Source organism: Schistocerca gregaria, chromosome 2, assembly GCF_023897955.1.
Source record: "Schistocerca gregaria isolate iqSchGreg1 chromosome 2, iqSchGreg1.2, whole genome shotgun sequence".
NCBI lineage: Eukaryota > Metazoa > Arthropoda > Insecta > Orthoptera > Acrididae > Schistocerca > Schistocerca gregaria.
In genome coordinates, this window is record NC_064921.1 from 601,202,371 (window position 1) to 601,218,750 (window position 16,380).

A 16,380-nucleotide genomic window follows, 5' to 3' on the forward strand; every position below is an offset into this window, starting at 1 on the left:
CAGCTTATTTCCTGATCTGGTTTCTGCAGGAGTCACTGCCGATGGCCTTGTGTCAGTAGCGTCGACTGAAGCGTACAGCATCTCGTCACAAATATGGCGGTGAATGTGAATGTAATGTCAGGTATTTTCAGCCTGTTTTGCCAACAGTCATTGTCACATGTTGTACGCAATTTCAATAACGCTGGTGGTAGTTTAATTGGTCTTTGAAGAATGTGTTCACCGACATTGTCCATGACTTTGTATATAAGAAGAGCTGATTTTTGCTGCACTGTGGTCTTCGCTCATTCTCGATTGCGTATGGCGACGACATATGTACTTCGGATTACTTCCGCACCTATTTATGAGTCTTACAGGATTTTGCACAATAATATTCCGTGAGTTATGTTTCTTTATATTCTATGTGTTAACACAAGCATATGTAGCCCACCGCCGACGTGGTTCTATGGTTGTTTATCGACACTATGCTTTTCCTTGTTATACACAGTATAGTTCATGTGTATTGGTAGAGGGGAGAGGGGGAAATATGTTATTTTCATCAGACCTGCTCACGTTTGAAGGATGCTCATTATGATGCAAAGATAAGTTTTTGCAGGCATAATTTTTTAAACACTGCATTATATGTCTTTGGAATTCAATAGTCAATCTAAATTACGTTAATAGCACTGACCGCGCTTAGGTTTTCCGGCACATAATAAATGAGACTCATATTATTCTCGCATATAGTAATAATATTACAGGGTTCTTTTTCTTCAGATGTCATGAACTGGTCAACTTCGTTCCACCTGGGAACTCCGCCTGGCTCGAAATGGTGCCACACACGCAATCATGATGGTTTGGAAGGAGGGTGGGGGGAGGAAGACGAACTAGTCTCTGATTAGTCTACAGTAGTTTCTGATTAGCGTAGAGAGGAAGGAGCAGGGGAGACGGATGCGTGGCGCTAAACTGTTAGCAAAGTTTATCTGCAAAGGGATCTGTACCTTACGATAGATTTGCAGGGGCAGGATGTCCTCTCCCTGAATGACTGAGTGCCATGTGCGTCAGTTACTAGGTCGCTCACATCAGAGGCGGCTACAGACACGTATTGTTTAAATAATGGAATGATGCAATAATGCACCTGAGGAGATCATCTGCTGTAGCTTTGATCGGAGACGTGAAGGCCTCTCGTTCACGGCCGTGGATTTGGTGGTGGGTGCGGCCACTCAATGTATTATATACCTCACAAGCACCTCATATGACCTGTTCGTAGTGCAAATGCTAGGGAGAGATCATCGTAATCTACACTCCTGGAAATGGAAAAAAGAACACATTGACACCGGTGTGTCAGACCCACCATACTTGCTCCGGACACTGCGAGAGGGCTGTACAAGCAATGATCACACGCACGGCACAGCGGACACACCAGGAACCGCGGTGTTGGCCGTCGAATGGCGCTAGCTGCGCAGCATTTGTGCACCGCCGCCGTCAGTGTCAGCCAGTTTGCCGTGGCATACGGAGCTCCATCGCAGTCTTTAACACTGGTAGCATGCCGCGACAGCGTGGATGTGAACCGTATGTGCAGTTGACGGACTTTGAGCGAGGGCGTATAGTGGGCATGCGGGAGGCCGGGTGGACGTACAGCCGAATTGCTCAACACGTGGGGCGTGAGGTCTCCACAGTACATCGATGTTGTCGCCAGTGGTCGGCGGAAGGTGCACCTGCCCGTCGACCTGGGACCGGACCGCAGCGACGCACGGATGCACGCCAAGACCGTAGGATCCTACGCAGTGCCGTAGGGGACCGCACCGCCACTTCCCAGCAAATTAGGGACACTGTTGCTCCTGGGGTATCGGCGAGGACCATTCGCAACCGTCTCCATGAAGCTGGGCTACGGTCCCGCACACCGTTAGGCCGTCTTCCGCTCACGCCCCAACATCGTGCAGCCCGCCTCCAGTGGTGTCGCGACAGGCGTGAATGGAGGGACGAATGGAGACGTGTCGTCTTCAGCGATGAGAGTCGCTTCAGCCTTGGTGCCAATGATGGTCGTATGCGTGTTTGGCGCCGTGCAGGTGAGCGCCACAATCAGGACTGCATATGACCGAGGCACACAGGGCCAACACCCGGCATCATGTGTGGGGAGCGATCTCCTACACTGGCCGTACACCTCTGGTGATCGTCGAGGGGACACTGAATAGTGCACGGTACATCCAAACCGTCATCGAACCCATCGCTCTACCATTCCTAGACCGGCAAGAGAACTTGCTGTTCCAACAGTACAATGCACGTCCGCATGTATCCCGTGCCACCCAACGTGCTCTAGAAGGTGTAAGTCAACTACCCTGGCCAGCAAGATCTCCGGATCTGTCCCCCATTGAGCATGTTTGCGACTGGATGAAGCGTCGTCTCACGCGGTCTGCACGTCCAGCACGAACGCTGGTCCAACTGAGACGCCAGGTGGAAATGGCATGGCAAGCCCTTCCACAGGACTACATCCAGCATCTCTACGTTTGTCTCCATGGGAGAATAGCAGCCTGCATTGCTGCGAAAGGTGGATATACACTGTACTAGTGCCGACATTGTGCATGCTCTGTTGCCTGTGTCTATGTGCCTGTGGTTCTGTCAGTGTGATCATGTGATGTATCTGACCCCAGGAATGTGTCAATAAAGTTTTCCCTTTCTGGGACAACGAATTCACGGTGTTCTTATTTCAATTTCCAGGAGTGTATATGTGTATTTGTATGACTCTGATTCCACCAACGTGTTGGGGTCTGTTTGCCATTATCACCACGAGTGGGAGAACCCTCAGCCAGATATGATCTCAGCAACCAGGCTGGAGGGGATTACATCTATTACAATGGAACTTCCTCCACCATTGCTCAGTAGTGTGTTCGCGATCATACCCCGCCCATTGATATTCACAGCTATAAACCCATATGCCAGAGTCTCAGGGGCGGTCTACCCTGCAGGTTATATCATTTTCCCTAGTGTGGTTTCAGTTACAGCTCGACTATGTCTCCAGATGTGTATTTTGTAGGGTTGAATTACACACACACACACAGTATCTTTGGTTGGAGGCGTAAGTCTTTTAGTATGATCATACAATCAGGAAATGTAGTGGTATTTCTTACCCTTTCATATTCAGCTGGAAATAGTTAGTTTTGATAGAAGTTGCTGTGTGTCCCTTTCTAACATAGTCAAGTCACACACACACTAGTAATGGATTGGCGGCTTAGCAACGATAAATAAACCGGGACACATTCTACACTCTGTCTGGCTAGAGCATCATGACGTCGACACGACGCGCAGCTGTGATGTATAGTCGCAACGTGATGTCATGACGTGATGCCGTGACGTGATGCGGTGTAATGTTGATGAGACATTGAGGCGACGGGTCAGAACTCGCTTTACTGTATAAAATGCGTAAAATTGTGAAAAATACAGAAGAAATACGTAAAATTTTGTAAGAATAAGGGTACTTCATATGGGTTTGGGTGAAGTCTCATTTGGCCAGCCGGTGTGGCTGAGCGGTTCAAGGGCTTCAGTCTGGAACCGCGCGACCGCTACGATCGCAGGTTCGAATCCTGCCTCGGGAATGGATGTGTGTGATGTCTTTAGGTTAGTTGGGTTTAAGTACTTCTAAGTTCTTGGGGACTGATGACCTCAGATGTTAAGTCCCATTGTGCTCACAGCCATTTGAGCCATTTGGAGCCTCACCTGGTGTCTCTAATGATGAAATATTACACTGTTATTAACAAACAGACCTAAAGGTTTTACTAACAAATAGACACAGCCTACAAACTCTCCCAGTGGTTCCCTGCTCTATTGTGTCCCAGTTATAAAAGGTGGAGGTGAGGAGGTGTGTTTCAATAGCAGTGATAACTAACTGGGGGCACACACTGCATGGCGATTGTCTGATGGACGTTCACGCGACGTCGAGAGCACTGGGGTGAATCTTGTGTGATTCGACAAAATACGTAAAACTGTGGAAAAACCTGGTAAAAATACGAAAACAGATGAAAAGTACTTAAAATATGGAAAAATACGTAAAATAGTGGAAGAATGTGAGTACATTCATATTTTCCTGGGTGTGGTCTGTGCTGGTGCCTCGAATGAGGTTAATATGTAATTGGTGTTAACAAATAGAACTCAAGTTACATTCCTTAACGTAATTTGTTACTAACAAATAGACACAGTCTGATCCTCTCGCTTTGCGGCTCAGTTGCAGTGTGAATGCCTTCCACATTAGTGTTACAGCTATAAAATATGAAGACCACTCTTATTTGTCCGGAGAGGTGGAGAGGGGAGGGAGACAGGTGGTTACCGCCATTTTTGTATCACGTGACGAGTACACAGCTACATTATGACCTTGAATGTAAGTTACACAATTGCCTGAGTGACCCACTGGGTGATGTCGATGGATTTCCAGTGGGTCTCTAGCGTATAGGGAGTGGGGGCATCAAGGAGTCGAGGTGGGTAACGTGACACAGAAAGTCCTTGTAAGTAGGTTGTTTAGGTTTTTTATATTGGTAACGCCACGTAGCGCTCTGTATGAAAATCACTGGCTGTGCTGTGTGCAGCCAGTGGCTGGTTGGCATTGTTGTTGTACTCGACATTGTAGTGTTGGGCAATTGGCTGTTAACAGCGCGTAGCATTGCGCAGTTGGAGGCGAGCCGCCAGCAGTGGTGGGTATGAGTAGAGAAGTGGCAGACTTTTGAAATTTGTAAGACTGGATGTCATCAACTGCTATATATATTACGACTTTTGAACACTATTAAGGTAAATACATTGTTTGTTCTGTATCAAAATCTTTCATTTGCTAACTATGCCTGTCAGTAGTTAGTGCCTTCAGTAGTTTGAATCTTTTATTTACCTGGCAGTAGTGGCGCTCGCTGAATTGCAGTAGTTCGAGTAACGAAGATTTTTGGTGAGGTAACTGATTTGCGAAAGGTATAGGTTAATGTTAGTCAGGGCCATTCTTTTGTAGGGATTTTTGAAAGTCAGATTGCGTTGCGCTAAAAATATTGTGTGTCAGTTTAAGCACAGTCATGTATAATTTTTCGAAGGGGACGTTTCATATGTCTACCCTTCGCCGAAGATACCTCACTGGAATCTTCTGATTTTTTCTTGTAGTTTGTGCAATTAGTGCAGCCTTTGTTTATTGCTAGCGCATAATTGTAGAGAGAATCTCCTTTGTAGTTGCAGTCTTTCGGCATGCATGTAGATTTGCACCAAGTATTTCGCAGCTGTGCTTGCAATTAACTAGATATTATTTTCAGTGCTATGTTAATGTGTTTTCTTATTTTTGCTCTTCAAATTGTGCTTTTCTGTGTTGTCGTGTGAAATATTGTGACAATAATGGCGTGTGAAAAACATAAAAAAAATGGTTCAAATGGCTCTGAGCACTATGGGACTCAACTGCTGTGGTCATCAGTCCCCTAGAACTTAGAACTACTTAAACCTAACTAACCTAAGGACATCACACACAAATCCATTCCCGAGGCAGGATTCGAACCTGCGACTGTAGCAGTCGCACGGTTCCAGACTGCGCGCCTAGAACCGCGAGACCACCGCGGCCGGCGAAAAACATAATACTAGGCTCCAAAGTAAACTGAGAACTGACAGTGAATCCGAAAGCAGTGTGTTAGCGCCCATGTGTAATGAATTAACTAATGTTCAAAGTAGTAATTTGGTAATTGTGCATAGGGAAATGGAGCGGGCTGCAAATAATGGTGTAGGCAGTGAAATAATTAGTGAACAGGGAAGCATTATCGATCGATCGGTCTGCCACGGCTCGCCTCCAACTGCGCAACTCTACGCGCTGTTAACAGCCAACTGCCCAACACTACAATGGCGAGTATTACAACAATGCCAACCAGCCACTGACTGCACACAGCACAGCCAGTGATTTTCATACAGAGCGCTACGTGGCGTTACCAATATAAAAAACCTAAACAACCTACTTACATCCTTATCGTGAAGGTCGTCCCTTATTGGTGCTGATAGCTCACTAACGTTATCGTGGCACCGTATTCCTGCTAAACGAGCGACTTTCCAAGGGAGCATTTGTGCCTGACCTCATTTTTGCGGATAACGACGCGCGACCACATTCGACTGTGCCCCTGGAGCAGCTTTCTTGTACCGAGTGTTTTCGGGCGAGCTCCCGTTCGCCCTACTTAAATGCCAGGGATCACGTCTGCGGTGCATTGGGGAAACGTGACGCGGCACGTACACGTGGAACGACAACGTTATCAAGCGCGCTGGCATTGAAATGCAACGCACTAGCATAATAACTCCTTTATCAGCCGTGCGCCCAGCGTGGGAGCACATTGCAGGGCATACAACGCCGTCAGCGGTGATCGCACAACCATGTGGCACGTTTGTAATGTTCAGTGAACCATCAAACAATACGGTAGCGTCTGTGTAATTACTGTCTTTGAATAAATGTGTCATTTCTATTCGTCTAGTAGCGTATTTTCTTCTGTTGTCTTCTGTATTACACAATAGCAGTTCCTTTTCACTGTGGTCCGATTTTCATGGAGTTATGTTACTTGGTTGACACGTAAAGTAAAAGCTGCGAGATACTAGCAGAAGTAAAATTGTGAGTATCGGGCCTGAGTCGTGCTTCGGTAGCTCAGATGGCGCCGGCCGGAGTGGCCAAGCGGTTAAAGGCGCTTCAGTCTCGAACCGCGCGACCGCTACGGTCGCAGGTTCGAATCCTGCATCGGGCATGGATGTGTGTAATGTCCTTAGGTTAGTTAGGTTTACGTAGTTCTAAGTTCTAGGGGACTGATGACCTTAGAAGTTAAGTCCCGTAGTGCTCAGAGCCATTTTTAAAAGCCGGCACGGTAGCTCAGCGTGTTCGGTCAGAGGGTTAGCTGCCCTCTGTAATAAAAAACTGAGTTAATCGAGCAACAACGAACATAAACGGATGTCTCTCGACGTCCGCACCGAGAAAATACAACGAACGAAAACGAGCGAAATGAGATAAAAAAATGATGGTAGGGCACTTGCCCACGAAAGGCAAAGGCCACGAGTTCGAGTCTCGGTCGGGCACTCAGTTCAATCTGAGAGGAAGTTTCATCTCAGCGCACACTCCGCTGCAGAGTGAAAATCTCATTCTGAAACGCTACTTTCCTCTTTCAGTTTGACTTGCCAGCGCTTGTTAAGAAGACAAATGGTCAGAATTGTGTCGTGAAAGAGGACAGTGATCCCGTTTCGTAATTTTATGAACAAGACTGTATCGGTAATGATTGTATCTACACACATCGACTGACGTTTGTCGTGGCAACTGTAATTCTGTGTTTTGAATCTTAAGATGCCACAAATCGGTCGGGACCGGTAACTATCTACACCGACAAATGTTTACAAAAATGGGCAAGAATGTTGCAAAAATCGGTAAGTGCTTAGTGTTGACGCTGAGTGTATTTTTAAAAACGCTTCGACTTTTTCTTGTCATCTTCTCATAGTATTGTTTCATTTTGTGGTTAAATGGCTCAATTCAAAAGAGTAATGCGTGAAATATACGCCAAGGATCATGACGCACATCTGATACAGTACAGAGTAATCTACTTGATAACCGGTGTTGTTTATAACGGAACACCCAGACATCGTTCTTGTAAAATTTCTAAATGTTTATTTGTAGGCTCTTTCCCTTCTGTAGACCTGATTGACTAATAAAATCCACAACAGTATTCCGTCTCTTCGTATTTGTGTATCGGCAAATACTGACTCTCGCATCAAGTGACGGCAAGTAGAAAAGTACAATTATTTGGCCACCGTGGCCAGAAGGCGCTTAAAAGGCGGAAAATTTCACGTAAAGCAAACGCAAGAGCTGGGAATGCCCTTCAGATATAGGTGGTAACAGTTATCTCACTTCACACTTAGTGCTTAATTACCAGGTGTATTTGTGGTGCTCGTAATCGCCTGTGACGTCACGTCTAGCAGCGTGAGCCAGTGCGTCGCCGACCAGTGAGTGCGACGCGCGACTCGGGACCGCGACAGCGCGACGAAATGGCGGCCGCTCCGTCCACAGCCGCAGCCTGGCTGGCGGCTCTCAACGTCGGTAAGTCCGGCTGTCGCGCAGGCCGTCCTCGGGGTCACAGCTACGCGTTGGATAGCCCATGGTATAACGGTTGTTGTCATACGACCCCAGATCAATATTTGTACCTCTGTAGGTATCTTTGTCCGTCCAAAAGCTACTGTTCTCAAAGGGGCTCATCATCGATATGGTGTCACATAAAGGCTACTTCATCCACAAACAGCTTTCATATAATAATTAGCAAGTGTTTATGATTACAAACAAAATAATTACTGGTTTAAAGCTAAAGATGTTGCTGTAATTTTAGATTGTAAAAAAGTAGATAAGGCTTTCCAACGAATAGTTGAAGATGAGAGAACAATTTTAGAAAATTTAAGGCCATCCAATTTGGATGGTGTAACATATAATGAAAAAAATTCATTATTGATCAATGAGGGATGCCTCAACCCCTTCATTTTAATATCACCAAAGAAATCTGAACAATTTAAAAATTGGTTACACGCGAAGTTTTACAACATATGCGTAAAAATGGGGAATATATAATAAAAGATAAAAAACTCACTTGGAAACTTCAAACAAAGTCAAAGATGAATGCATATAAGGCTTCACAAGAGTAATTCATGATGTGAAAAGAATAATAAGTGGAATAGATAGATACATTATTGTGACATGTTATTTCTCAACATTCATTCAGAATTTAAGACCGACTTTCATTCTTTTAGGAATATTTGACTATGAATATAATTATTTAGTCACTAGAACACAAAGAAAAAAATTACTAAAAAGGTTGTACATTATTCAAGACAGACATCCAGATTTTGAAGGAATGTTAAGAATTGATTATGATCTTCATTCTATAAATTTATATCAGTAAATACATATAATTAGCAATCATAATTATTTTAATGTTTTGAATCGTTTATACTCAAAGAGAACTGCTTAATGATATATTCAACCTCAGTCTAACAATTTTATAATTATATTTCTTTAATAACACTTCTTCACATTGGACAAGAAACATTTTCTGCTAACCATATCCAACACATTCTTTTTGAAAAATAAGATTAAATTTTGTTTCGAAAATTGATAATTTTTATCAGTTAAACATACAGAATAGGTGAGTGGTTCAGCAGTCTCCTGGATGCACCATTTTCTACCTTTAGCCTCATCCATTATTTCATACAGTTTCATAATTATTTCATGAACGGTACTGATAATTGCTAATATTTTAGCATATTTTCCCCAATAACTCTATCTTTAAATTCAGTAATATAATTTTCAGAAAATTTTTTATGTGATATATTATTCCAATTTAATGTGTCTTGATATTCTCTCATAAAATCTTCAGACAATTCTTGATCCCTAGTTACAGTATTCCAATATACTTTATCTAGACACTGTCACACAAAATTCTAGCTCAACTGATGAGTGTTCCCAATTTAATTTATCTTGAGACTCTTGTTAAAGTCTTTAAATGAATGTTAACTACATGATATATCATCCCAATGTAATTCATCTTGAAATTCTCTAATAAATCTTCAAATAATTTTTGATTATGTGGTATATTAATCCAATCAATTTTGTCTCAAAATTCTTTTATAAGGACCTCAGACAGTTTCTGATATTGATATTTCTTGCCAATTTACTTGATCTTAAAATTCACCTATAAAATTGTCAGAAAGTTTTTGATACCTTGATATATACAACCAATCAAAGTTATTTAGAACTTTTCTGATGAAGTTATCAGATATTTTACATTGCATTAGTATACATGGTGAGTCATTAACGATTGGCACCAAAAATAGCTCTGAAAATATGATATGAGCTGAAAAATTTGTGGCCCAAAAGTTCCATGGGACAACAGGAGACATAATGTGACGTTGGTTTTTTTTTCCTTGGTGGGGTTACTTCTGAGAGATGAACATCAACTTTTTTTTTTAATGTGATGCTATAGTTTGGTGCTTATTTACTGATACCAGATATCGAGATGAATCCAAATATGTGTAACAGTAAGGTCTTTGAAGGTCTACAAAGGTCAAAAAGGTAGCATGAACGTCCATTTATGGAAGGTGTTAGAAGTATCTTCTTACCATGGATTGAGTGGCATTCCTTATCACATTGACACTTACTGAAGCACATGCTTTGACAATTCTTTCTCACATACCAGGTACAGTTTGAACAATTTTATAAACAATGGCTTTTACAAACCCCACAAGAAAAAATCCAGAGGCGTCAAGTCAGGCGAATGAGCTGGCCAAGACACATCTCCTTTCTGTCCAATCCAACGATTTGGGAATTATCTCTGCAACTCATATCTAGCTATCAGCGAAAAATGTGCAGAACACCCATCGTGTTGATACAACATTCTGTTCCTCGTTCCTAAAGGTATTTCATCCAATGACAGACCTAACGTTTCTTGCAGGAATGTGGTGTACTTCCTACCATTAAGATCTCCTTCGATGAAATAGGCAGCTATAATTCTGTCCTCCAGAATCCCACACCATACATTCAGCGACCACAGTTTCTTGTTTGCAACTTGCTGCAAGATTTTTGGATGCCCAATAATGATGTCCATTATACTAAAATGTAGACTTTCACGGCCGGAAATGTCATGTCAATTGTAATTATCCGGGCTATCATGGCGTGGTCAGTTGACGAATTCTTTGTCAATTCCCAACCTTTCGTCCCCGTCTGCGGGAGACATATTAAAGGGGGTCTGTAGCTTGATGGAAGGTCCAACACACCCACTGGCTCGCTACTGACTGCCGCTAAATTCCGTGTCCGCGCGCTCCCGCGACGCGGCGTGGCGTCACGTGTTTTGAAAACGTTAGTGCAATTGGTCGCTGTCTGTTGCCGTCGATCACCGTTGCCATCACCCAGTAGTGGACGGGCGGTACACATCTTCTTTAACAATGGCATCCATATACCATTTAATTTCACGCCCTCCTCCTTTCGATCGCAATTATTAGGGTGTTTAGCGATTTCGATTGCCTGCCTGTAGAGCCTTTCGTAATATCCGCTTCTGGCCGCTAGTACTTGCGTCTCCCCGGAATGAATATGGTTATATTATAAAAGAAATTATTCAGATAGTGAAGGGTGACGAAAATTTAATAGTCATGGGTGACTGGAATTCGGTAGTAGGAAAAGGGAGAGAAGGAGACGTAGTAGGTGAATATGGACTGGGGCAAACAAATGAAAGAGGAAGCCGCCTGGTAGAATTTTGCACAGAGCACAACTTAATCATAGATAACACTTGGTTCAAGAATCATAAAAGAAAGCTGTATATATGGAAGAAGCCTGGAGATACTGACAGGTTTCAGATAGATTATATAATGGTAAGACAGAGATTTAGGAACCAGGTTTTAAATTGTAAGACATTTCCAGGGGCAGATGTGGACTTTGACCACAATCTATTGGTTATGACCTGTAGATTAAAACTGAAGAAACTGCAAAAAGGTGGGAATTTAAGGAGATGGGACCTGGATAAACTGAAAGAACCAGTGGTTGTACAGAGTTTCAGGGAGAGCATAAGGGAACTATTGACAGGAATGGGGGAAGGAAATACAGTAAAAGAAGAATGTGTAGCTTTGAGGTATGAAGTATTGAAGGCAGCAGAGGATCAAGTAGGTAAAAAGACGAAGGCTAGTAGAAATCCTTGGGTAACAGAAGAAATATTGAATTTAATTGATGAAAGGAGAAAATATAAAAATGCAGTAAATGAAGCAGGCAAAAAGGAATACAGACGTCTCAAAAATAAGATCGACAGGAAGTGCAAAATGGCTAAGCAGGGATGGTTAGAGGATAAATGTAAGGATGTAGAGGCTTAACTCATTAGGGGTAAGATAGATACTGCATACAGGAAAATTAAAGAGGCCTTTGGAGATAAGAGAACCACTTGTATGAACATCAAGAGCTCAGATGGTAACCCAGTTCTAAGCAAAGAAGGGAAAGCAGAAAGGTGGAAGGAGTATATAGAGGGTCTATACAAGGGCGATGTACTAGAGGACAAAATTATGGAAATGGAAGAGGATGTAGATGAAGATGAAACGGGACATACGATACTGCGTGAAGAGTTTGACAGAGCACTGAAAGACCTGAGTCGAAACAAGGCCCCTGGAGTAGACAACATTCCATTGGAACTACTGACAGCCTTGGGAGAGCCAGTCCTGACAAAACTCTACCATGTGGTGAGCAAGATGTATGAAACAGGCGAAATACCCTCAGACTTCCAGAAAAATATAATAATTCAAATCCCAAAGAAAGCAGGTGTTGACAGATGTGAATATTACCGAACTACCAGTTTAATAAGTCACAGCTGCAAAATACTGATGCGAATTCTTTACAGACGAATGGAAAAACTAGTAGAAGCCGACCTTGGGGAAGATCAGTTTGGATTCGGTAGAAATGTTGGAAAACGTGACGCAATACTGACCCTACGACTTACCTTAGAAGCTAGATTAAGGAAGGGCAAACCTACGTTTCTAGCATTTGTAGACTTAGAGAAAGCTTTTGACAACGTTGATTGGAATACTCTCTCAAATTCTGAAGGTGGCAGGGGTAAAATACAGGGAGCGAAAGGCTATTTACAATTTGTATAGAAAGCAGATGGCAGTTATAAGAGTCGAGGGACATGAAAGGGAAGCAGTGGTTGAGAAGGGAGTGAGACAGGGTTGTAGTCTCTCCCCGATGTTATTGAATCTGTATATTGAGCAAGCAGTAAAGGAAACAAAAGAAAAATTTGGAGTAAGTATTAAAATCCATGGAGAAGAAATAAAAACTTTGAGGTTCGCCGATGATATTGTAATTCTGTCAGAGACAGCAAAGGACTTGGAAGAGCAGTTGAATGGAATGGACAGTGTCTTGAAAGGAGGATATAAGATGAACATCAACAAAAACAAGACAAGGATAATGGAATGTAGTCTAATTAAGTCTGGTGATGCTGAGGGAATTAGATTAGGAAATGAGACAAAGTAGTAAAGGAGTTTTGCTATTTGGGGAGCAAAATAACTGATGATGGTCGAAGTAGAGAGGATATAAAATGTAGACTGTCAATGGCAAGGAAAGCGTTTCTCAAGAAGAGAAATTTGTTAACATCGAGTATAGATTTAAGTGTCAGGAAATCATTTCTGAAAGTATTTGTATGGAGTGTAGCCATGTATGGAAGTGAAACATGGACGATAAATAGTTTGGACAAGAAAAGAATAGAAGCTTTCTAAGTGTGGTGCTGCAGAAGAATGCTGAAGATTAGATGGGTAGATCACACAACTAATGAGGAAGTATTGAATACGATTGGGGAGAAGAGACGTTTGTGGCACAACTTTACCAGAAGAAGGGATCGGTTGGTAGGACATGTTCTGAGGCATCAAGGGATCGCCAATTTAGTATTGGAGGGCAGCGTGGAGGGTAAAAATCGTACAGGAAGACCAAGAGATGACTACACTAAGATTCAGAAGGATGTAGGTTGCAGTATGTACTGGGAGATGAAGAACCTTTCACAGAATAGAGTAGCATGGAGAGCTGCATCAAACCAGTCTCAGGACTGAAGACCACAACAACGACAACATATTATGTTATGCATATTAACATTTCCATGGTTTGAAAATGTGGCCTCACTAGTAAATAAAATCAAAGTAATAAATGTGTCATACCTCTGAATCTGAAGTTGAGCCCACCGTCAAAATGCAATGTGATGCATGCTATCTGTAGCAGTTAATTCTTTGTGGAGAATGATATGGCAAGGATGATATTTATGGCGATGCAGAACATGAACAATACTACTCTGGCTCCTGCCAGATTCCCTTGCAATTTGATGTGAACTAAGACAAGGATGTCGAACCACAGTGGCAAGAGTACCAATTTCCGTTTCCTTGTTAGTAACTTTCTTTTACTGGATACGTTTCCGATGTGTTAAAGGTCCAGTTGTTCTCATCTTCTCACGCACATATTTAAATGTACGACATGTAGGGTGAGTACATTGACCATGTCTTTCAGTTTATCAGTCTCTAGTTCTCACTAAATTTGGTTAGCATTCTCCATAAATGAGAAGCATTTCGACTTGTTATTCGAAGGAATACATCATTCACATTCGCTTGATTCGACGATACTAGTCTCATCATTCCTGTTACAGTTGTATTGTGAAGCTGTCGAATGGTGTTTACATGTCAATGGCAGGTTAGGTGGATTCGCCATATTCAGCGAATATTTACTATTTGCACGATAAACAAGAGAGAATTGTCAGAGTATGTGCTTTGATAAGTGGCAAATTGGTAAGGAATACAATTCAATCCATGATAAGAAGATTCCAGCAATGCACAGATACCAATGGTCATCACTTCGAACACCTTTTGTAAATGGACGTTCATGCCGCCTTTTTGACCTTAATAGACCTACAAATACCTTACTGTTACACATCATTGGATTCTTCTCGATAGCCACTATCAGTAAATAAGTACCACACTATAGCGTCCCATTAAAAAAAATTGAACTTCACATCTCTGACTGGATCGAACTTAGCAACAAAAAACCAACTTTATATTAGGGCCCCCATGCCCCATGAATCTTTTGTTGTAGAAAAATTTCATCTACTGTCATACTTTTGGAGTTATTTTATGTGGCAATAGTTAGTGACTCATCCCGTGTAGCCCCAATTTAATTTATTATGAAATTCTCTCAAGAAGTTTTCAGATAATTTATAATATCCTGAAATTAGATTTTTCCATACAGCTTATCCAAATGGATTTTCCTTTTGAATATAATCAGCAACAATATCTCCATACATTTCATTTGTTGAATAGGATTCATATAATTGCCAAAAACTTAATTTTTACACACAAGACAAATCATCTGAATAACTTGTTGTGTTTTAGCTTTTACTTCTTTCATCTTTGTTATATTATTATTGTTTGTAAGATCATGCACCGAAGGTGCATTAGTCACAGAAAGGTGATTAAGAGTTCTTCGTTTTTTCAGTTTACAATGCCCTTTCATTCCTAGGTGTTTTGCTCCAGCTTCTAATTTGTTATCTTTTGGGACTTGTCAGCTCTCCATACATTTCTACATTTTTACATTTTTTTCAGAAAAATGAAAACTGACCATTTCAGTTAAGATTTTGTGCTTCATACATTATAGTGTTATCTCAGAAAGGATGAAACCTCACTCTGTAACTTATAAACAAATTAAAAAGCGTTTTCTAGATTCAACTAAAATTTATTTCCATACAAATAAATTCATATTTTCTGCCATATAATATTTTATCTTGATTAGGTCATTGACTATTATAATTAGAAAAACTTCCTGAAAGATGGTTTTCAGACAATACACCAACAACTTTAAAATAATGTTCAGAAAAATGGTGTGCTTTTGGACAAGGCCCACATGAACGTGGCCTACTTGGTGATCACAATCAGACAGACTACATTGTTGAGACCCATAGCGGACTAACGCCAGGTGTGATGGTTTCGGGTCACTGGCTACAACTTGCGATCTCACCTCCTCATATTGAGGGCAACCTTTACAACAACCGCTACATCAGGGAGAATGTGGAGGCTGAAGTACTGTCCATCATGCTGGAGGTACATAAATCTCCTTGATGTGTTGACAGCCTTCTTTGCTTTCAGGGAAAGTTATGGAAATCCTCAACTGAAGATAACTGTAGGGTTTTAATACATTTTTCTTTTTGTTTTGTCAGCTCTTGTACTTACTGCTTGAAGGTGTCCAAGTGTGCGTTTTTAACACTGTTTAATGTCGGTGTATTTCTTACTAGTACCATTAGCCATTGTCAAGTACCACATGCTCTTTTTGTCTTGAGACAGGTATAGCAATTTCGTAGTGAGGTAGTAATTGCATTGTAAAGACTGTACAGCGAAGGAGTCACTGATTTCCAAAATTAAATATCTCGAAAATTATTGTGAAAACTGTAAAAAAAAATCTATACAGAAGTTTTGAAGCAGTAGAAAAGCTGCTGACAAATGACACTGCAATCGAAATTAGTGGTGTCTAGAGTTGTGAAACTACCATATGCTGCTGTAGATTATCGTAAGTATTCTTAGACTTCCATAGTTTTCCTGGTATCTTTAGTCAGTTAAGATTGTAATCTCATTACATGTATATTGGATGTGCTTCATTTGTGATAGGAGCTACCTCATTTCGATTGCTCTGGTTGCTATGCGACCAGTGTCTTGCTTGAGTTCCCTAATAGAAACCGGATGCAGTACTCTGTCTAAGAAGCTGAGTGAGAATGTATAAAGGGCTGCCTAACTTATGGAACATTTTTCTCCTACATAGTTATCCTCCAGTATGTTACTTAAAAATAAACAGTCCTTACAGAAAAATAAAAACTGTCAATGTTTAATTTCAGTTTTATTCTT

At 41.7% G+C, this 16,380-nt stretch overlaps 1 protein-coding gene across 1 annotated transcript in view; it reads left to right on the top strand.

The window, feature by feature from the left end:
- The first annotated feature begins 7,874 nt into the window (after positions 1–7,874).
- The window catches only part of LOC126334544 (lysosomal acid glucosylceramidase-like), a 127,305-nt gene continuing 118,799 nt past the window's right edge, over positions 7,875–16,380 (top strand). Inside the window, exon 1 of the mRNA XM_049996909.1 lies at positions 7,875–8,038. Coding sequence (XP_049852866.1) covers positions 7,987–8,038 — 52 coding nt within the window. The 5' untranslated portion in view covers positions 7,875–7,986. The remainder of the gene's footprint in view (positions 8,039–16,380) is intronic.